Genomic DNA, 22,968 nt, shown 5'->3' on the forward strand with positions numbered 1-22,968 from the left:
GAAGACTATAATTTTCTTTGTAGGTATACTTCAACTGTAACCAACTTACCAACCAGCAAGAATTCTGACTCTCTCAGACCTGTTAGTTTTTCCTTAAGATGCTCCTCCTATTCTGCACTCATTACCTATATTAATTGCACTTTTATTTTAACTTGTTACCTATATAAAAGACACCTGTCCACACATTCTAGACCAGAAGAAGGCTTTGATGTGCCACAGGACAATACCTGAATAGTTTGGTGAGAAGGTAACAACTGGCCAACAAACAACCTGAGGAGGCATGGGAGAAGGTCAAGTGATCAAATGAGAACAAAAAATAACTTTTTGGTATCAAATCCACTTGGAGAAAAGGAAGGATGATTATCGCCCCAAAAATATCAAAAGTATGAAGTGAAAACATTATACTTTTAGGGGGGTACTTTACTGAAAAGAGGCAAGGATGACTGAAATATTGAAGAGAGTATTTTAATGTGGCTAAATTGGCAATATGCTGAGTACCGTATATACTCGTGTATAAGCCAAGTTTTTCAGCACAAAAAATGTGCTTAAAAAACGTCCCCTTGGCTTATACACGAGTCTATTACCCCCAAAAAATTACCCACTTAAAAAAATAAACTTAAATACTCACCCTCCGATGTCAGCGCGGCTCCCCGATGTCGGCACGGCTTACCGATGTCCCTGATGTCAGCGCGTCCCGTCTTATTTCTTCTCCGCGGCTCCTCTTCTCTCTTCTTTCTTCTATCATCGACGCGGCCATGTTTTCTTCATGGCCGCGCATACTATGACGTCAGCAGCGCCTTCTAGAAGAAAACATGGGCACCGGAAGAGTGAAGAAGAGCCGCGGAGAAGAAAGAAGACGGGACGCGCTGACATCGGGGACATCGGTAAGTCGCGCCGACATCGGGAAGCCGCGCTGACATCGGAGGGTGAGTATTTAAGTTTATTTTTTTAAGGGCCGTGGGGGCAGGCTGTATAATACTAGGGGCAGGCTGTATACTACTAGGAGCAGGCTGTATACTACTAGGGGCTGCTGTATACTACTAGGGGCTGCTGTATACTACTAGGGGCTTGCTGTATACTACATGGGGGCTGCTGTATACTACAGGGGGGCTGCTGTATACTACTAGGGGCTTGCTGTATACTACTAGGGGCTTGCTGTATACTACATGGGGGCTGCTGTATACTACTAGGGGCTTGCTGTATACTACAGGGGGGCTGCTGTATACTACTAGGGGCTGCTGTATTCTTCTGGGGGCATGCAGGCTGTATACTACTGGGGGCTGGCAGGCTGTATACTACTGGGGGGGGTTTGATCAATGCATTTCCCACCCTCGGCTTATACTCGAGTCAGTAGTTTTCCCCAGTTTTTGGTGGTAAAATTAGGGGTCTCGGCTTATACTCGGGTCGGCTTATACTCGAGTATATACGGTACTTATTTTCCCCATTTCATGTCATAATATTATTATCTGTGAATGTTAAGGTCTCTGAGGTCTCCATTAACTTGTAACTGTAACCTGTATTTTTCAAATGTTATTCAACCAGTCAAGTATCTACAAAATAACATACACAATAATATCTGTCAAAGGAAATTTATTAAGTATAAAATAATTATGTTTTAACATTATTTTTATGGCTGATGGGTTATTAGGTAACATTTTGCTACTATTTTAGAACAAGTAAACAAGCGTTCAAAAAGGTGAATATGTGACAATTAAATAGTATCACAGTGTCAAATGTACTAGTGTACTGTAAACATTGGAATCGCAAACTTAATTATCAACTTTATTGTACAATAATAATATATAAAATAAGAAAGTAATAATAGATTTTACAGTAAATGAATATACATGAAAATATCAGAAGAACAGTAATCACACTCATTTTAATATTAATAAAATTAAAAAGCCAGGGCAGTTGTTCCACTTCCTTGTTCGAGAACTGCAGTGGTCTCTGGCTCACCCAACATGGTGAATGTGTCAGGGGTGAAGAGACATCACTTGTTCTACATAATTGGTCCTTTGACCCTTGGTGCCAAAGAGCTGGAGACTGATGCAGTGTTGGAATCAGGAGCTGGAGCAGGGTAAGTAAACCTTTTTTCATGTATATGCTAGGAAGATGTACAAATGTTGGGGAGGTGGGGAGGCCTTGTTCCCTCCCCCATTTCAAGTTAATACCCTTGCTGGTATTGCTGGTAAATTGCTGGTGAATTAAGACATCAATACCTGGACTCAACCTTTACATCAAGTAAAGGAAAGTTGTGGTATCATTCTATTTAAAGGGGTTGTCAAAACTGGCTGCTTTCTTCCAAAAACAGCACCACTCAACCACACCAGGGATGAAGTTTTTTTTTTTGTAATATCATTTTTATTAGCATTTTTCATACAACAATATTTAGACCAGTACAAGGCTTTGATGGCTACAGGACAACAGCCGAACGGCTTAGCGAGAAGGCACAAATTGACCAACATCTGATCTGAGGAGGCATGGATGAGGGTTAAGTGGTCACATGAGACCAAAACAGAACATTTCGGTATCAACTCGACTTGGAGAAAAAGAAGGATGAGTACAACCCCAAGAACACCAACAAATGTTCTTCCAAAAACAGCTCCATACCTGACCGTGACTGATGACGGTATTACAGCTTAGCTTTCAGTGGCGGAACTGTTTTGAAGACAGCGGCCATGTTTTTTAAACCTCCAGACAACCCCTTTAATATTATGCCGCTTTACTCTGAGCTGCTTGGCTAGTATGATCTAGAACATTAGGATACATTGAAGGCAGTGGAAATTCAACAACAAGAAATCAGACAAAAAGGCTAGTTTCTTTTATGGCTTTCACATGTTTTGTCAGCATTGGTGGGTCAAAGTTCAACCCTTGTATAGCACTCTTAGAATTCACAGCGGCAAATGACATGCTGTAGATTGAGAATAAATTATTTTACGCAGCTGTTTTTTTTATGCAGCATGTGGATGGGAATTGTATAAATTGCACACACTATGCTGTCACTGTAAATCACTGAGGGTTAGTTGCTGGCGATTACACTGCAGGTAACCTATAACAAATCTGTAGTCCCCAGCGTAAGACACAGAAGTAGCACATTTCAACACATAAACATAAATTATATATCATATACAAAGTATTTAGCAATATTTCTGTGTAGCACATACAGTAGCAATAATACAACATATTGTATGATTTCAATATCAAATATATAAGTAAAGTATGTGCTGAAATTATAACAGGATCTTGTATTAAGTAAAAGAGATATACAAAAGATAAATATCAGGTTTCTTAACCTTTTTTCTTACATTGGACCATGAGTTCAAAGTCACAATCAAGGTCAAACTGGCAGTGTCCATGAATGTCCAGGCATCTTTTGTTATATACAGCAAAAAAAATAAAATAACATCAAGGTTTTTGTTTCATGATAGACTGATGTGTGATAACTGTTGCATGGTTTGTAGATATCTTGTACTGTTCTTGTCCTGAGCCTTGAGGAGGGGAAGGTAAAGGTGTTTCAGGAGTAGCTAGAAAAAAAATAATCTTGTTACAAGAAAAAAAATCGAGAGGTCGGCTCAATCTTTGCTACCTGCTAAACAGATTACAAATCTTGGTTTTTTTGGTTTATTATTTACATTACCTATTAATACTTACCAATCTGTTCTGAGTGTAGACTTGCAGACATTGAACTTACAAGTAGCGTCTGCCCACCTAAAGGGTCTTGAGATATATGAGGATGTGTCAGATGATGCATGTGACTAGACTCAGCAGAAGAACCTTAAAAAACAAAATAATAAAACAATATTAAAACATTTTAGTCATTTTATTTATTTTTAAGTTTGTATTGTGCATGAACAAGAATTCCATAAAAACGTATGGGTGGATTTGTTATCATGAAACATTTTTATTAATATGCTTCGACTATCCTATGGTGCTATCCTTAAAATATGCATAGAAAATTCAGCTACAGAATTCAACAAATTTGCTTAACTCCTTTTAAAGGCAACCTGTCACCAGGAGTCCTTTTTCTGGCTACCCCCTGTCCCTATAGTGTGCACATAATGTCTTTATAAAATAAACTATCTTTTTCCGACAAAAAGAAAAGTTAGATGAAAGTTTACCTTTCTCTCTGTTCCGTGGGAGTGGCCAGTGAGAAGTGGTTACCCCCCACCCTCAGGAAACCACTCCGTCATGTGTCTATTTCAAATTTGAAAAAATCCCTATATCTCTCCAATTTTAAATAGATGCATGACGGAGCGGTTTCCAAGGGACATGGTGGAGTAAGAAAAAGGGCTCCTGATGACAGGTTCCCTTTAATATTGATGATAATTTGAAAAACCAATTCTTCATTAATAGTTTTGTGACCATATGATCAGTTTATATCACTAGGGTACCTTTGCAATGCAATACAAGTATTTTCTCAAACAGTGTCGGAAGAGGAGACTTTTATTTAATAAGTTCAACAACAGTAAGACTATGGAAATCACCCAACAGTTTTACTAGTTAATATTTCTCTAAAGTCATTGTTACTGCTATCTATTAGACTAGCTGTAATAGTAAAGATGTAACTTGTAAAATATTAACACCATTGGAACCTCATGTCCTACCGACTGTGTAATCACATTAAATATATTTATATATGGTGGAAGCTGAGCTACTGTAGTTGGTGATTGATACAAACTGGAGGTGGAGGCCAAGGGGAACGATGTCTAGTTTTGCATTATTTAAATTTTTATATTTTACTAAATGTAAGCAAATAAAAACTAAATTAGTAATAAAAAGAACTTACCTCCTAATAACATCTCCTGGAGAAGATTGTCAATCTTTACCATGCCAAACAATTTTACAAATTGAATTTGTTCAATCATTTGCCAGGTTATACTCTGGAGAGTAGGTAAAAGTAACAGTAGTTCTCCAAACCGTCCTCTAGAATCATATTGTCTGTCGTTTATGTAGTCCTCTAAACTAATCTGTACTTGGTAGCGCATATTTTTAATCTTCATTGGGTCACTGAGTCCTTTAGCATCTGGAAATCAGAAAAATGATGTGATGACCTCAGCATTTAGTTTAGTTTTTGTATTTAGAATGCAATTTAATGATATTAAAGTCGACTTTTGGACAAACACTCCTTCTGAGGTGAACAAGAGGTGTATGGTCTTTCTCTAGTTGACCATTGGGAAGAATCTTGCTCCTGCTTTGCGCTGAAGAGAGGAGGGGTGAACGTTGCTCCCTCCCTCTACATAGCGAGTTATGGTGCTTGCATGTGTATAAAGGAAAAGATAGAGCATTCTCTATGATTTTCCTGTGCAGGGTATGATACAGTGGTCACCATACCGAGGCCTGCCCCATGGCCAGCTTCTATGGGGGCGGATATCCGTCCACAAACTGTATGGTTGGATATCGGTCCCTCAAACATTAGTGTAAAAGTTGCCTTACTCATAGATTCATCTAATTATATTACTCATAGATTCATCTAATTATATTTGTTATCCATGGCCTCCTTCCTTCTAAAATCAACTTTTATAATTATAACAATGAGCATGAGGAGCTACCCTAGCCCCTCTGTGATCTGGCTTTAAAGATTGTTACACTTTATCAGTCTCCCACTTGTTCTCTTAGCAAGAGAATACAGCAGTAAGTGCTCGTTGGACTGATGGGCTAACGTAGCCTCTCATGCTCATTAGCATAATTGATCGAGTTGATTTTAGAAGGAAGGAGGCCATGGATAACAAATGTAAGAAAAGTAACACAGTTGTGGTGCCTGGATCTAAGAGTAAGGGCCCATGGGTTGTCAGGCTCATTAGCAGGCTCATTAGCATAATTGATCAAGTTGATTTTAGAAGAAAGGAGGCCATGGATAACAAATATAAGAAAAGTAACACAGTTATGGTGCCTGGATCTATGAGTAAGGGTCCATGGGTTGTCATGCTTGGTTTTGATGGCAGATTTTCTTTAACTGGACAAATCCAATATTTTTACACATACATTAATCCTCTCTTTTACCTGGATCAAAAAATACAATTGCTTTCAAGCAGGCATATTCATTATCATCTATCTGGATATCCTGGAATGGTTGGACAAGTTCATCCAAAATTCTGTTGGCCACTCGGCTTATCTCTAGCTCATTGCAGTTTCGATGGATCACATAGTTGTTTCCTGAAACAAAAGGTCAACAAATTTTTTAACATAATAAATATATCTACATGCAATAGGACTGGTATCTTCTGAAGTATATCACACATAACAACAGTGATAGCTAGGCTTACCCAAAAGTAAGATGTCCTTAAAAACCAATGAACGTTTTGCTATTCCAAGCAAGAGGTGTTCTCCCGCATGTGCTCTCAGTAAAGCAACCTGCAAATATAAAAACTATATTTAAAGTCTGTAATTTCACATATTCATATAGGATGTAGCTATAGATGTGTCCTTTCCATATCTTGCCTCTTTGCTGGACATTTTGAGATTTTGTATGTTTTTTTAATGAGATAACTAGATTTTCAATACAACACAGTTCTGCAATTATATTTCTTACTAACATCATGTTATTTGGCTTATTGTTTTCCTTTTTCCCTCCCTGGGAAACATATTTGCATATTTCTGAAAAATAGGGACCCTATGTTAGCTTTTCCTGGTTTGAACAGTTTGCAGAACTTCCAATATCATAGTCTTCTGCAGTGGGTGGCCACCAATGAGATGACTGTCCCATACTGTGTTCATATTTTCAAGATGAGACAGTAGATAACTCTTGGGGGCAGTGACTTACAGCATCATGGATGACTGTAATGCTGGTAGTCATGGTCCATCTACAGTGTTTGATCTGAGAAGCATGGCCGACATATGCTCTGTAGGCCATGGACCAAACATGGTTGTTTGAAGCCGTTCTTACTAATTTTTGGTTAAAACTTCCCTGCATCTTCTTGATTTACAGAACATTGTAGATTTTTTGCTTCTTACCTGATCGTCTAGAGGAAGCTCACAGAATGCTGGGATATATTTTGCCCACTCCACTAAGACTAGAAGTTGCTGCTTCATGGATTCACAAATATCACTAATACTAGCAATTTTCTTTGTATTTATGTCAGTATTTGTACCAGAACTCGAGGTAGTGATCTAACAATGTAGAAGGGAGAAAGAAAATGGATAGACTATATGAAAATGCAATTCCCATAAAAAATTACCTTTGCCTAACACTGTTTTTAAACAAAAACCACGGAAGCAATCATCCAAATAATTGAAAAACTCTGTTGCCATTATGGATTTCACTTCAACATGCATGCAAATGGTCAAATCCTGCTCTTTCATGAGGTGCACTAAGCATACAAAATATAACAGTTTGGAATATTTCAAAATATTAATATCAATGTTACACATACAACTGACATCTAAAATATGCTTTTCAAAGTAATAATAGTGCAAAAATATAAAACAACAATACAACAGAAAATACAAAATACTAATCTTGCCGGAGACATAAGATAAATACAACCTCAGTTATACATCAAAAAATAGATTCCAGCGCTTCATTGTTAGTGTTAAAAAATAAAGCCAAAATGGAAAAGCCAAGTACCCACCTTTAATGGGAACCTGTAATCAGGGAGGTCATTTTTACCTGAATATAGGTTCCAATAGCCTATGGCATGTACATTTAAAAAATTGCCTTTGTCGGTAATATGAATAAATCCAGTGCTTTTTAATCAATTATTCAGCATTACCTGTGTGTGGTGAGTATCGGGGGGCAGTACAAATGGCACAAGTCTTCTTCCCAATCTGTCCTCATCCTCACTCATGGCCCTTACTTCCCTTTTTCAGCCTTTACCCTGCAACCTGAGTGAGCAGGGAGGAGGGATTGAGGAAAATATGATTTGTGTCATTTGAGCTGCCCCCCTTTCCTGGGACTCACCACACACTACTGGCAGGGAGCCAGGTAATGTAAAATTATTTAAAAAGCACAGGAATTATTCATATTGCTGACAAAAGCATTTTTGAAATGAACATGTCTTAGGTTATGGGAACCTGTCTTCAGGTAAAAATGACTTTTCTGATTACAGGTTCCCTTTAAATCTTAACTTTATGTAGGTCTTAATAGATGTTATTTGGTATGCTAGATGGAAGAATTGTGAATGCAGCTTTGAACTACAATAAAGGGCACAACCCAAGTCATGTAGAAAATAAGTCAAGTATTTACATCATCACTAAATATCTGTGAAGATATTAGTGGATAAATATGGAATCCATGATGTAAGATCAGACCGTATTTAAATTTACGTCTTTTTTACCTGACGAGACAGGGCCTCGGCTTGTGACAACGTGTTAATGGAGGGGATGTTGCTTCCATCAAACACACTTTTTCTTGTACTTATCCGGTCTCGTTCATTTTGAACAGCTATTAAACAAAATGATGTTTGTTAGCTAAAGTATAAAGAACAAATGAATATAGGGTGAATGTACATAAAAGCCACTAGACACAGCAGTGTACTCATTGTAATAGAAAGTTACTCCGTGAGTATATATTTATTGATTCATTGGGGGAAAAGATTCCCAAACATGTTTGGGCTGTGTATGATAGACCGTGTGGTGGCTGCATTTCATGGACCAAACACAGTTCCAGGAAAGTGAATCCGAGCATGATAGTAATTTAAGATGCAAGGAGTCCCTGCAGCCAACACTTTTCAGCCAATTTTCTATTTCACTGACAAAGCACATTCAATGCCCTTAAAGGGATATTCCCATTTCGGCAAATTAATGTTATTGTTTGTATGATGAAAAATTATTTTCTGTATCAATTCCTCACGATTTTCTAGATCTCTGCATGCTGTCCTTCTATAGAAAGATTCTACTTCCTGTGGACAGAAATCTGACCATGGTCACACAGGTGCACGGCTCATTATATCACAGAGAGGAATCAGAGCTGTGGGTTATAACGAGCCGTGCACCTGTGTGACCATGGTCAGATTTTGTCCACTGGAAATAAATAGAGATGAGCGAGTATACTCGCCCGAGTATATTGCTCGGTCGAGTATTAGCATACTCGGACCGGCTCGTTACTTGGACGAGTATCTCGCCGGCTCGAGATCGAGCATTAAATTAAGTGAAGAACAGTATTTTCATTACATAATATATTCCAGATGTTTACAGATGTTTTGCTTGTTAGAACACATTGAAATAACACTATTCTTCACTTTCCAGGTGTTTGCGCGTGTCTCCCGCTAGGTTCGGAGATGTTCAGAACATCTGGAATGTGAAGAATAGTGTTCTTTCAATGTGTTCTGCACTTAAATGGTCCTGTGTTCACTGTTTTTAATGTTTTAATTCTATTCTTCACTTTGCAGCTGTGCACACACATCTCCGAACCTACGCGCACAGCAAGCAGAGATCTAGAAAACCGCGAGAAATTGATACAAGAAGTATATTGGAAAATTGTAAATTTTCATTATACAAACAATAACATTCATTTGCTGAAATGGGAAAACCTCTTTAATAGAAGAGGAAGATGCTCTGTTTGGAATTACACATGATATCTTTAGTAAATACATTTCCCACCTTTTATCCCTATCTCTGCCTTGTGGCTAATTTGGCCTGCATGTTGGCACAATGACCATGGTCACCCTGCATGGGATCTTAATAAAGCCCATTCACATTGATGGAACATAACAAGTAATTCTTTGGCTTTTCATAATGTATTACTGAACTACATACTGTACTAATGCAGAAATGACCTATATTGTCCCCAGTAGTAGTTATGAATATGTCTTTTTGGGTGGCTGTTGGGGGACCAGAGGTATGGTGATTATAGGGCAATTATCCCCATACCTGGTTAGTAATTGCATTTGAGTCCATATAATGCATATTGTATAGAGATAAGCAGACCTGAGCCTGAAATTTTTAAATTCATACTTCTATTTAAAGGACAGTTACCACCAGGATGAAGATTTGTAAACCAAGCACTGACATAGTGGCGTGTGCCCCCTCTGGTAGGATCTGTTTTTCTTTTAGCTTCTTAAGCTTTTGGTTTTTTTTTTTTTGACAAAAGATTAAATCAAGAGCTCCGGGCTCAATAGATGTCAATGGAGCCTGGATCCCTTTTTCTAAAACCTTTTTTTTTTTTATAAAGACAAGGGCTTAAGAAACTAAAAGAAGAGTGGATCCTGCCAGAGGGGGCACACACACAACAGCATTTGTGTACCCCTATTTTCCAGTGGATTGCCATTCCCTTTGACATCATGCAAGAAAAACAATACTTGGGGAAATGGCTTGGTGGATGTTACTTGCTGCCAGTGTGTTAACATTGGGGGTTGGGGGGAGCGTTCGGGTCGGCTCATTCCTAATAGTCTATAGCTGTATAGGGAAAGTTTACTCTTGCAAATTACATGCACCATTTTAGATATGATCATGACAGCTACTATTAGCAATACCTTAAATATTTCTTTATGTTTATGAATTGTATTATGTTTATAAATGACAAAAGTTAATCCTTTTGAATTCATAAGCTTTAACAACAATATCCCCATTCTGAAAGTCATATATTCCATCTATATGTGACTGTTTTCAGGTATAAAATCCTTTAAATGTGAATTTAAAATATATATTCAACAAGCTTTAAAGTAGATGCTGTGGTCTGTATAATAAATAAACCAAAAGTTAAGATTTTTTTTTGGTTTATCTGAAGTAAGGTTTAATAGTACTGGTGCAATACAGTAATATACTCTATATACAGTAATACAGTACAGTCATAATATACCGTATATACTTGAGTATAAGCCGACCCGAGTATAAGCCGAGACCCCTAATTTTACCACCAAAAACTGGGAAAAACTACTGACTCGAGTATAAGCCGAGGGTGGGAAATGCATTGGTCAAACCCCCCCAGTAGTATACAGCCTGCCAGCCCCCAGAAGAATACAGCAGCCCCCAGTAGTATACAGCAGCCCCCAGTAGTATACAGCAGCCCCCCTGTAGTATACAGCAAGCCCCTAGTAGTATACAGCAAGCCCCTAGTAGTATACAGCAAGCCCCTAGTAGTATACAGCAGCCCCTAGTAGTATACAGCAGCCCCTAGTAGTATACAGCAGCCCCCCTGTAGTATACAGCAGCCCCCCTGTAGTATACAGCAAGCCCCCCTGTAGTATACAGCAAGCCCTTAGTAGTATACAACAGCCCCTAGTAGTATACAGCAGCCCCCAGTAGTATACAGCAGCCCCCCAGTAGTATACAGCAGCCCCCCAGTAGTATACAGCAGCCCCCCAGTAGTATACAGCAGCCCCCAGTGGTATACAGCAGCCCCCAGTGGTATACAGCAGCCCCCAGTGGTATACAGCCTGCCCCTAGTAGTATACAGCCTGTCCCTAGTAGTATACAGCCTGTCCCTAGTAGTATACAGCCTGCCCCTAGTAGTATACAGCCTGCCCCCACGGCCCTTAAAAAAATAAACTTAAATACTCACCCTCCGATGTCAGCGCGACTTACCGATGTCCCCGATGTCAGCGCGTCCCGTCTTCTTTCTTCTCCGCGGCTCCTCTTCACTTTTCTCGCGCCCATGCTTTCTTCTAGCAGGCGCATACTATGACGCGGCCGCTGCTGACGTCATAGTATGCGCGGCCATGAAGAAAACATGGCCGCGTCGATGATAGAAGAAAGAAGAAAGAAGAGGAGCCGCGGAGAAGAAAGAAGACGGGACACGCTGACATCGGGGACATCGGTAAGTCGCGCCGACATCGGGGAGCCGCGCTGACATCGGAGGGTGAGTATTTAATTTTATTTTTTTAAGTGGGTAATTTTTTTGGGGTAATACACTCGTGTATAAGCCGAGGGGATGTTTTTCAGCTCATTTTTTGTGCTGAAAAACTCGGCTTATACACGAGTATATACGGTAGTATAAAGTAAAAAAAAAAATAAAGCTAAAAATACCTTCTTTTTTCATTCCAGCTCTAAAACATTTTTTCAGACGACAATATCTGCACTGATTCCTTTTATCTTTGTCAACAACGCACTGTCTGCTAAACCTAGAATGAAAGAAGACATGGATCATTATATGTATGTGTAGCACATCCAAGAACTCCTATAAGGATCAACTGTATGACCACATTTATCACATGTGCAGTTTCCCTGTGTAGTGTGCAGGGGGCACCAGAGTCAGGATTTCTGGCGCCCGTTCTTCATGAATCGGGCCCCCCCTGCACTGCTCTGACAGAGTGCTCCAAATTTTTCTTGGTGCACCTTTAACATGGGACATGCAACACTCTGCTGTCGGACTCTGCACAAGTCCATGGGTCGGGTATAGGGCAGTTGCGAGGCACATGTTCCACGAACACTTTAAAAATACACGTGCAAGCACTTTGCACTGAAAAGAACGTTCAAAGTCAGACAGAAAACTGGTGAAGGGTTTTAATAAATGTGGACCTGTGCTCTTAAATTTTTAAGAAAGCTTTAAAAGACATCTGAAAAATGTGTTTAGAATTAGAAGTCAATGGTCAAGAATAGTTATTGTAACTATGTTTTTAGAGGCAATAACTATAAGGTGCCCATAAAGCAATCCCTTATCCCCAGAGTCGAAGCCGATGGATAAAGAGAAGCAAAAAGCACAGAGGATGTGAAGCTCATGGAGATAAATTTGCAAATAATTTTGCAGAGTTGTATCTGAATAAACCTCAAGACTTCTGCAACAGTGTTTGGACAAGTAAGAAAAAAGTGGGGGCACAAAGTTCCATCAACACAAAATCATATAGCAACTTTCAAATACAGTGCAAACATGATGGTGAAAGGATTGATGATATGGACTTTTTTCAGACACAGGACTTGGGTATCTCATAGTCATTGGGGGACATATGCCCCCTAACGCCAAGCATTGCAATTATTTTCCACTCTATGCCCCCTTTACACCAAGACCTGTCATAGATTTGTACTACTGCGCAGCCAGTCTGCCAAATACACCAAGGCCAAATCCTCCAGATGTATATGGTGGCGTATGATAAATCTCCCCACTTAAGTTGAGAATTAATTTATTACCAATGTATGAGCTTGAATATAGGTCAAAGTATTGCAGAATTACATGTGAGTCATCTATCCAACAGCTAAAGCTAGGGCATGCAGAAGGACAATGGGGTAGATTTATCAAATGTGCCTAAGGCAAAACTGTTCTAGCTGCTCATGGCAACCAAACAGAGCTCAGCTTTTATTTCCCCACAACAGTTTTAAATTGAAAGCTGAGCTCTGATTGGTTTCCATAAGCAACTTCAACAGTTATGCTCTCAGACACTTTTGATAAATCTCCCCCAATGATTACAAATACACAAAGGTCCATTCAAGATCCAGAACTCAATGCAATTGAAAATTGAAATGCTGTGTCCGATTGAAATGTCCATAATTCTCAATGAGCCGATACAATGCTGAATGATTTGAGAGATTGATGAAATTAAAAACTTCTACCTATTTCAGGAAAGGTGGTTTTGCAATCTATTGAATCTATTGGGGGTGATTATTTTATTACACATGGCTTTCCCATTCACAGTTTTCTTATCAAATTTTAGAAACCGTTTAAGGATCATTGTAACATCTGTGCTGGTGTCATCCTCTGTCTGTGGAATGCTGCTGTAGATGTGTTGATTTGCCTTTGTGAACATGCACTTAGTTTGCTGGCTCATTTGGAGTAGTTTTCACCCTTATGCTCCTGCAGTTTACTCTGGTCCAGCAACAGTTAATGTTGTGATTGATAACTTCTGCTCCACTAGTCCTGGGGCTGAGGTTCTGGCCTCCTATGAATGTTTTGTTCTCATTCAGTACAGTGCCGATTTTAGCTTTGCTTCACCTGCTTTCTACCCTGTTACTCAGCTTGCTGTTCTTTCTTTTTTCTTCTAGTTTTCTGATCTTTGGCTATTGACTATTTGGCTATTGTTCTGAGTCTACCCCTTTGTATCAATGATTCACTTTTGTGCTATTTGTTTGTTTGTCCTGTTTTGTGTTCCCACTTTGGTGTAGGGAGGGACTGTCTTCTAGTTGTCCCATATCACCTAGGATATGCAGAAGCAATTAGGTAGGTGACACTATCATTGTCTTTCTTTCCCAATTCCATGGCTCTCATTACGAGCATTTTTTTTTATTATTATGTCCTTACCGTATCATTGAATTTTGAGAGGTTGTGTTTTATTACTGTATTCACTGTTCGTAATTGATTCTGAGTTGATTATTTTGGATTTAAAGCCAATTTTACATTTAGGGCAATGGTTTTATAAAAATATTTGTTCAACATTTTTAAAAATCTTATTTGTAAAATACCTGCAAGAGTAAACATGGCTCTTCCTGATGCTACGTCTGAAGAACCCTTTGCAACCATCGCAGCTGGATGCCCCATAATGCTTTCCTGTAGCTCTGTCTCCACATATTGCACACAGGCTGTTGATCCCATTGTCAATTACGTTCATGATGACTGATTCTCCGGGAGAACTATCTAGAACATGGGGAAAATATAAAACACATAATTAATTTAAACTGAAATAACAATAATAAAGAATGGCCTAGCAATAGAGGAATGGTATCATTCCAGATACATTTTTGCAAACTGCGATACAAGAAAAAGGAAGCTAATATCCTAGGTGTAAAACAATTATTGAATGTCTATTAAGTAATCAGACCACTAGAGCTGAACAAGGTGTTATGGAAGGGAAGCACATGATCATTAGAGCCACTCTAAACCTTTAATAATTGTAGATTACCTGGAGGTATTTCAATATATTCATCTCATCTAAAGTCTTTGATGTAACAATGACCACTTGCAGGAAAAGGTTTAAAAATCATTATGGCTCAAATAGAATATCATAGGAAAGAATAATATCATGAAAATGTAGATTTCAATGTAAAAAGACTATTATTACTCTTCATCGGTAAAATCCAGTTACAGTTTTTAAAAGCTTGTGTGGAGCATTGGGAAGATGTGTAACATATTATTAATTGCATTATTTCCATGATGATTAATTATTGTACATCATTAATGTTATTCATTTAAAAAGGGGGGCACATATATTGCATAAAAAACAAGCACAAAGAAGTAGAAAAGACACAAAAATAAACTAAAATAGCACAGATGGAGGTTGTCCCTGCCTTCAAGTGCTCAAAGACAGAAATTAGTGAACGGGGTTCGGTTGTTCCCCATGTGACTCAGACATATTGCAGGATTGCCTGCCATGAAGCCAAACTGGCAATTTGAAGCTAATAGCTAATAGCCATGGTCAGGGAGACACTGCTATAGCTAGTAGCTATTGGCATGGCCACCAAACCAGTCATATGTCCGGTCGCACTGGGTTTGCGTCCGGTCATCTCTACTCACAGTCTATATGGGATGGTAAATATAAACCATACGCGAAGAAGCATAGCAGTTATAGCTATAGTTTATTTAGTAAAATTATAAACCACTAGCTTCTCAGGTTATGTTATGAGGGATGAATGTGGGACATACATTGGAGAGGTCTTGGAGATGATGGTGAAAAGAGTGGATAGTAGAAGAGTGAAACAGAAGGTTCCTTGTGGATCACAGTTTATATTTGGGATAATAATGGGCGATTAGGTCAGAAATATATAAAAGAGACAGGTTGTAGATGGTTTCGTAAGTCATGGTTAATATTTTGAACTGAAATCCTTGTGCATTGGGTAAACAGTGGAGAGAGTGGAGAGGCAGAGGAGACATGAGGTGTAAGTTGGAATAAATGGGCAGAATAATTAAAGGGGTATTTCAGGAATAAGCATAATTCATATATAAATGGGTCCTTAAAATATAAGCTAATATGTAATTAGTTAATTAATTAGTGTAATAAAATTTTGCTTCCCTTAGCAGAAAATGCTGCTGACATACACTGTAATGAAGAATTAAAATGCTACTGGCCGTTTAATCAGTCCATTGATTTCCTCCAAGCGGAGCAGACACAGGACAGAAGATGGCCGCTGGTCACATGTCCACATCACATGTCCTACACCTGCCTGGGCAGGTCATGTGATCACCACTGTAGTCGGATGGTTGCAGGGCATCCAGTATGGCCAGTGTTGTGGTGAGACGCATCTCAGTGAGGTTATGTGCAGTGATGGCAGTTACATACATCATTAGTACGGTAACAGAGCAGGACAGACTGTTACATCATAACTGGAAGCAGAGCATAAGATGTAGGTGGAGGAGTTACTGAGAACTAAAGGATCATGGGACTTGTAGTTTCCAGTGGCGACCATCTTGGTGATAACTCTGCATACTTTAGAGAGGCCATAACATTTTGTGAATAATAAAATCAAACTATTTAAGCTCCATTTTGTGACTAGTGTCATTGAGTTTTGTTATTTACAGCATTAGGGGTTTTGTATCATAAATTCATATTCCCGGGATACCCCTTTAAAGGTAGATCAGAGGGGCATTAGAGTGTTAGCTAGGAGCCACAGAAGACAATTTTGCAATATTCTAAGCAGAACAAGGAATTATGTAGACTTTGGGTTGAGTAATGATCAAATGTAAAAGCTCTATATGGGTTTGGTATGGTAACGGCTTGGATGTGGTGCGTGATGATAGGAATAGGTAGCCGTTTATTGTGATTGATAGGTCTGGTGAGAAGATATGTTTGACAGAGGATAGAATATTCATATTGTCCATGCTAGCTGCTATAAAGGACAAGATAACATCATCTGAAGTGAACCTTCTCCTTACTCCTTATGTATGAACTACCTCCTAAAGTAAAGGTCACTGTGTGATGTATTTTGGCTTAGTTGCATGTGATTTTATGTTAAAAAATTAAGTACCAAGCTAAAAGGCATTGTATTACCCTACATGAGGGTGCTGTGGGTTCAGAGGTGAAAAATGCTGGTGCCACTTTGTAATTTAACATAATAAAGTTGTAATTCAGACCAAATATTAGTTGTTATATTTTACAATTTAATTTTTGGAGCCCTTACTTTATTTTTTGGCGCACAGACATTTTTGAGGCAAAGCCATGTCCCGATTCCCAATTGCACATCCCTTTTTGGTGCATGTTTTATAAACATATATAACCCTTTTTTATCTGGCAGTTGTTTGCCACAAATTACTGTTGTCGACATGTAGTACATGGTGTCTATCCTATGGTGTCTATAACAGTAAGCTTGAGTACCATGTATCATTCTTTGTATATGTACAGAATTTCTGCGTTTGTTATATGTGTCTGGCGTGAAGTCATGTGTTTGTGCTAGTCTGACTCAGAGATTGACTATTTAAGCCTCTGACTAAATGTTTGATTATAGATAAGAGTTATCAGGTTGGAGTCAAGGCTGTTCAGCTTACAGAGGATTGTCTTGTATGGATACAATTTAGTGAAACCCTCAGCTATAAGTTCAGTACAGTTCTTTGGGATTTCATATTCCAGACAAATGCTCGGAACGTAGTTTTCAGCAACAGTAGTTTATGCCATAAAGTATAATAAATTATATGGTAATTTTTTGGGCCACAGTAACCCTATTCCCTACTGTTCATGAAAACAGAGGCAATTAAAAATATTATTAAAAGGGTCCCAGAAAGTTTGCAAAACACTTTGTGGCAGGATTGAAATCTATAACTTAGGCCCATTCCACACTTGCGAGTGTGATGCGATGAACTCGCATCACACTCGCAACGCATGCTGCCGGGAACGCACGGCCCGAACTCTGCACACCGGGAGTGAACTGACATGCTGAGTTCACTCCCGGGGTGCAGCGTTCGGGCCGTGGGTTCCCGGCAACATGCGTTGCGAGTGTGATGCGAGTTCATCGCATCACACTCGCAAGTGTGGAACGGGCCTAACAAGACCATGTAAGAAAGACCATGTAAGAAATGTAGAAGTGATTTGGAACCCCTTTTTTTCATGCGTGCAACATTTTGTGACTCTGCACCAATTGGGGCATATTTACTTACAATGCTGCTTGTGTTCACTGAAAGTGCATTCTCCATCTATAAAGCTGCGAGCAGTGATTCACTAAGATCGTTCTCCTGAAATTGTGAATGTGTCGCTTCCCCGCACTGGTCTGACAGAGTTCACCATCTTTTTTGTGGTGCATCTTTAACATAGGGCATGCAACACAATTTGAAAGTTAAATACGGCACTTGGTCCTAATCAGTCGGACCGAGCACCAGAACGCCCCATAATTTGTGTTTCATGGAAGCCAGCGCAGCTGTGCCACAAAAGGGTTACATGCACCACAATCCCAGTGCATACACTTCTTAAATACCTTTGTAAGCCATTTTAGCCCTGAAAAACTTGAACAGTCCAAATAAAGTGCGGCACAAAGTTGTGCAAAGCCCTTAGTAAATGTGCCCCAATTCCTCAAAATGTTACACACGTAATGAAGAATGTGCTACACATCCCAAACCAACCTACAAAATAAGATAACATTCAAGACTCTCTCAGCTGTGTGCCAATTTTGTCAAAATTTTGCACTGTCAAGTTACAACTTATTTCTTACGGCACGCATTTGTGATGTAATTATTAGCATTGGGACTAATAAATAAAGCACTTTTATGTGCATCACAGAAAAGATGACACTATGACAAGGGCCATAGTTAAGCATGACACAGCTATCATCCAATAACTTATACAACAATCACAAAATATCACATCTTCAAAAAACAATTCGCAAGCTCATTTATTGATGGATATCCCCAAACTTTTAAAATCTAGAAATATGTTTTCTTTTTTTCTATGTAAGGTCTACAAGATAATGGAAGTTATGAATGGTCTCCAAGATCGTGATGAAGTACGGTAGTTATAAAATAGACAAAATCACAGAAGAAATAATATACAGTATAACTAAAATTGGGTGGAAGGATATCAAAATGCTTATAAATAATTTATTTATTATTTATTTATTTATTTATTTTTATTTAAAATAAAGTTAGAGAAAATAACCACAAAGCCTGCCTATAAAATGATATCCAATAGATACAGTGTTAATATAAAACAATGTGAGTTAATGATTTCTTTTGGCCTTGCTCCAGAATGGCTTAAGAGAGCCTCTTAATTTCTTATTACCAATAAAAACTCAAGCATAATTCCCATATAAAATAATAAATCTCTGTTAACAATTAGATTTTACTTTGTATCTCAGCCATATTTAAGCAGTTATTATTGGTGTATGACATAAGGACTACTGATAGATAAGAGGGCACCTATGAAAAGTTCATTTACTTATCATTACAAGAGTTTATAATGACTTGTCACCACAAAGAGAAGTAGCTATCTTGAGGGTTTTGGCCACAACATCATCGGACTAGGGTGCTTTAGGGTCACCAATTATTAGAAAAGCATGGCTACTTTATTCTAGGAAAATTACCACTTCTACGCATGTAGCTAAGATCCATGAAGTGAATGAGGCCATATTACATCACCCTGACAAAATGCTGCAATTTTTCCCACTACACTGGTGCCAGACTACCCCACCATCAGTAGGGAAAATGATTAAAAAAAAGGTAGCACAACTTTCTAGATTAGAACAACTTTGCTCTTACGAGAAAAGAACTCTAAATGGAACTAGGGGAAAATCTGTGTATTTGTGTTGACAACTGACTTAGTGATAGGTAACAGAGGGTTCTCATTTTTCGTAAATTCTAAGATGAAGTTAACAGTGGTGGGACATGGGTTTTGGTATTGGGACCAAACACTATAGAGGCATTTATGGAAGCTGGAGGCTTTGGCAGAGAAATGGCTGATGAAGTTTAAGGTAGATAAATCTAAGGTTATGCACTTGGGTCATAGAAACAAAAAGTACATTTATGTTCTAAACAGTCAATTACATGGTAAAACTGCAGCAAAAAAGACTTGGGGTATTGGTGAATGGCAAACTTAATTTAAGTGACCAGAGCCAGGCAGCTACTAATAAAGCAAATACAATTATGGCATTTATGAAAAGAGGAATAGATTTACATGATAAGTACATCATTTTGCCCTTATACAAAATCCCTGGTCAGACCACACATGAAATATTAGGGGGTCATTTAATAAGGGCCCGATCCGCGTTTTCCCGACGTCATACCCGAATATTTCCGATTTGCGCTGATTTCCCCTGAATTGCCCCGGGATGTTTGGCGCACGCGATCGGATTGTAGCGCAACGGCGCTGGCATGCATGCGACGGAAATCGGGGGCGTGGCCGAACGAAAACCCGACAGATTCGGAAAAAACGCCGCATTTTTTTAAAAAAATGTGTAGCGGAGCTTGCACTTACCTTCACTAGGAATAGGCCAGTGAACTTGAGTGCGTTCCGATGCTCTTCAGCGCAGCAGCGCCACCTGGTGGACATCGGAGGAACTGCCTTAATGAATCCCCGCCAGACCCGAATCCACCGCAGAGAACGCACCACTGGATCGCGAATGGACCGGGTAAGTAAAACTGAATTGTGTTCAGTTGTGGGCACCATTGTATAAAATGGACATAGTATAGCTGGAAGGTGTGCAGAGGAAAGCAACCAATATTATTAAGGGAATGGGAAAACTAGAATACAATGACAGATTACTAATCTTGGGGTTATTCAGCTTAGAAAAAAAGATGGCTGAGGGGAAACCTCATTGCAATGTACAAATACTTGAATGGGCAGTACATTCAAAGTATTCTTCTTTTTATACCTAGGCCTGTGGCCAGAACAAGGGTATCCTCTACGCCTAGAGCAGAGGCGGTTTTACTATCACCGTAGACATGGGGAATCTTCTACACCTAGAGGATAAATGGTTCTACCATCACCATAGACAGGGAGCATCCTCTACACCTAGAGGAGAGGCAGTTCTACCAATGCCATAGTCACGGGTATCCTCTACAGCAAGAGGATAGTTGGTTCTACTATCACCATAGACAGGGGGCATCCCCTACGCCTAGAGAAAGGCAGATCTACCATCACCATAGACATAGGGCACCCTCTCCACCTAGAGGAGAGGCAGTTCTACCATTACCATAGACAGGGGGCATCAACTACACCTAGAGAAGAGGCGGTTCTACAATCACCATATACAAGGGGCATCATCTAGGCCTAGAGAAGAGGCGGTTCTACGATCACCATATAACAGGGGCATCATCTACGCCTAGAGAAGAGGGGGTTCTACCATCAGCATAGACAGGGGGAATCCTCTCCACTTAGAGGAGAGGCAGATCTACAATCTCTGTTGACATGGGGCACCATCTCCACCTAGAGGAGAGGCAGTTCTACCATCACCATAGACAGGGGGCAGCAATTACACCTAGAGAAGAGGCGATTCTACCATCACCATAGACAGGGGGCATCCTCTACACCTAGAGAATGGGTGGCTCTTCCATCATCATAGACAGGGCATCTCCTACACCTAGAAGTGAGATGGTTCTACCATCCCCATAGACAGGCATACTATTGATCCACAGGATCAATGTCAATGTGGACCTCTCTGCCGCAATAGGTTGTTATGGCTGATACTTTGTACATCTTCAATAGATGCCTGTGCACCTTTCTATAGATCAAAAATATCCCATGTTATGGGACTAACAGGTTGGACTTGATGCAACTGCATGTTTTTCGAGGCTTGTCTACTATGATACAGAGAAATTCAGGACAAGTTGGGTCCTGTGGCTTTGTTTCTTTGACACCTCAGACTGCAAACACAACTTAGAAATGTTGACTCTGTATTCCGACATTCCAGTGAACAATACTTCTTCTACAACTAGTCAGCGCCCTTGTACTGTTCTCTCATTGATTATATTAGTTATGGCTGTTATGGAATTTGTCTATTTGTGATTAATGGATGGACAGCCCTACATTTTTCTCTGTTCTTGAAAAATTAAAAAAATCCAGTAAAGGTTTTTAAAAATATTTTGTATTGCCATATTTTCAGATTGTTGAAAAGTTAACCTGAAAAAAAGTCAAGAAACCTAAAAAAAGTGAAGAGTCAAAAAATTCACTCTCAACTAAAATCCAAATCTTCTGCTTCAACTTATTTAACTGTTAGAGATCTGAGCTGGGCCCACAGCAGGAACCTCTGGTACTTGTTGTTGCCCCAGTCTGGCACTACATACAGCATAGTTACAGACCGATGTATCCTACTGTTATGGTTTCTGCATGTGTCAAAAATATTTAGTGCTAACTGAATCTTTAACTGCATTGTTATAGGAAATCTATCATCAAAATCAAGCATGCTACACCAGGGAAGCTTACTCATAGATCCAGGCACAGTTACTTTGGTCATTTTCTTGAATTGTTATCCATTGCCTGCTTCCTTCTAGAAGCTGCTTTTAAAATTATGCTATTGAGTAAGTAGGGCTCCTGGAGTATTAACATAACCCTTTTGTGCTGTAGCTTCACCAGCTGTTACACTGTTTCCCCATTCCCCTGATGACTCAGCACATCCCTTCTGCCTTTGCCTGCTGTTATCTCACACTCAAGGGAGAAGATCTACTCCTGCACAGTGTAACAACCTGTGAAGCTACAGCACAGAGTAATGCCCACCACCAGAGTTAAGAATGAAGGAGGCCATGGATAACAATAATAAGAAGATTACCATAGTTCCAGTGCCTGGATCTATGAGTAATTAATTGTTTATAACCCTGTTTATCATGCTTGATTTTGGGGGGAGTGGGGGTTTATACTCATTTTCTGATCAAGAAAAAGTTTATTATGACTTCTATTATTTTGTATTATTTCCTTCAGTATTCAGGGTGATATGTAACATATTTCATGTCACCATGAACCTGCAATGATCTTGTTTCTTAGATTACATATTTTCTAAGAAATGGCCTTTCAGTGTGTATATCACTTTTAGATAAAGAAAAGATAGTAATGGCCACAGCGCAAATTTTTTTAAAAATAAATGCAGTAGTATTGTATAAATATATACATATATATAGAAATATATATATATATATATATATATATATATATATATATATATACAGGCAGTCCCCGGGTTATGTACAAGATAGGGTCCGAAGGTTTGTTCTTAAGTTGAATTTGTATGTAAGTCGAAACTGTATATTTAATAATTGTA

The 22,968-nt window shown here is 39.1% G+C and overlaps 1 protein-coding gene across 5 annotated transcripts in view; it reads right to left on the bottom strand.

The window, feature by feature from the left end:
• Window positions 1-1,573: 1,573 nt before the first annotated feature.
• The window catches only part of HNF4G (hepatocyte nuclear factor 4 gamma), a 71,218-nt gene continuing 49,823 nt past the window's right edge, over window positions 1,574-22,968 (bottom strand). For all 5 annotated transcript variants that reach the window (XM_072151690.1, XM_072151687.1, XM_072151688.1 and 2 more), the window contains 9 exons: window positions 14,269-14,440; window positions 11,905-11,999; window positions 8,277-8,383; window positions 6,955-7,110; window positions 6,267-6,354; window positions 6,004-6,156; window positions 4,790-5,026; window positions 3,655-3,777; window positions 1,574-3,527 (listed from right to left, as the gene is read on the bottom strand). In XM_072151690.1, coding sequence (XP_072007791.1) covers window positions 3,409-3,527; window positions 3,655-3,777; window positions 4,790-5,026; window positions 6,004-6,156; window positions 6,267-6,354; window positions 6,955-7,110; window positions 8,277-8,383; window positions 11,905-11,999; window positions 14,269-14,414 — 1,224 coding nt within the window. In that variant the 5' untranslated portion in view covers window positions 14,415-14,440 and the 3' untranslated portion in view covers window positions 1,574-3,408. The remainder of the gene's footprint in view (window positions 3,528-3,654; window positions 3,778-4,789; window positions 5,027-6,003; window positions 6,157-6,266; window positions 6,355-6,954; window positions 7,111-8,276; window positions 8,384-11,904; window positions 12,000-14,268; window positions 14,441-22,968) is intronic.

Source organism: Engystomops pustulosus, chromosome 5 (assembly GCF_040894005.1).
Source record: "Engystomops pustulosus chromosome 5, aEngPut4.maternal, whole genome shotgun sequence".
Classification (NCBI taxonomy): Eukaryota; Metazoa; Chordata; class Amphibia; order Anura; family Leptodactylidae; genus Engystomops; species Engystomops pustulosus.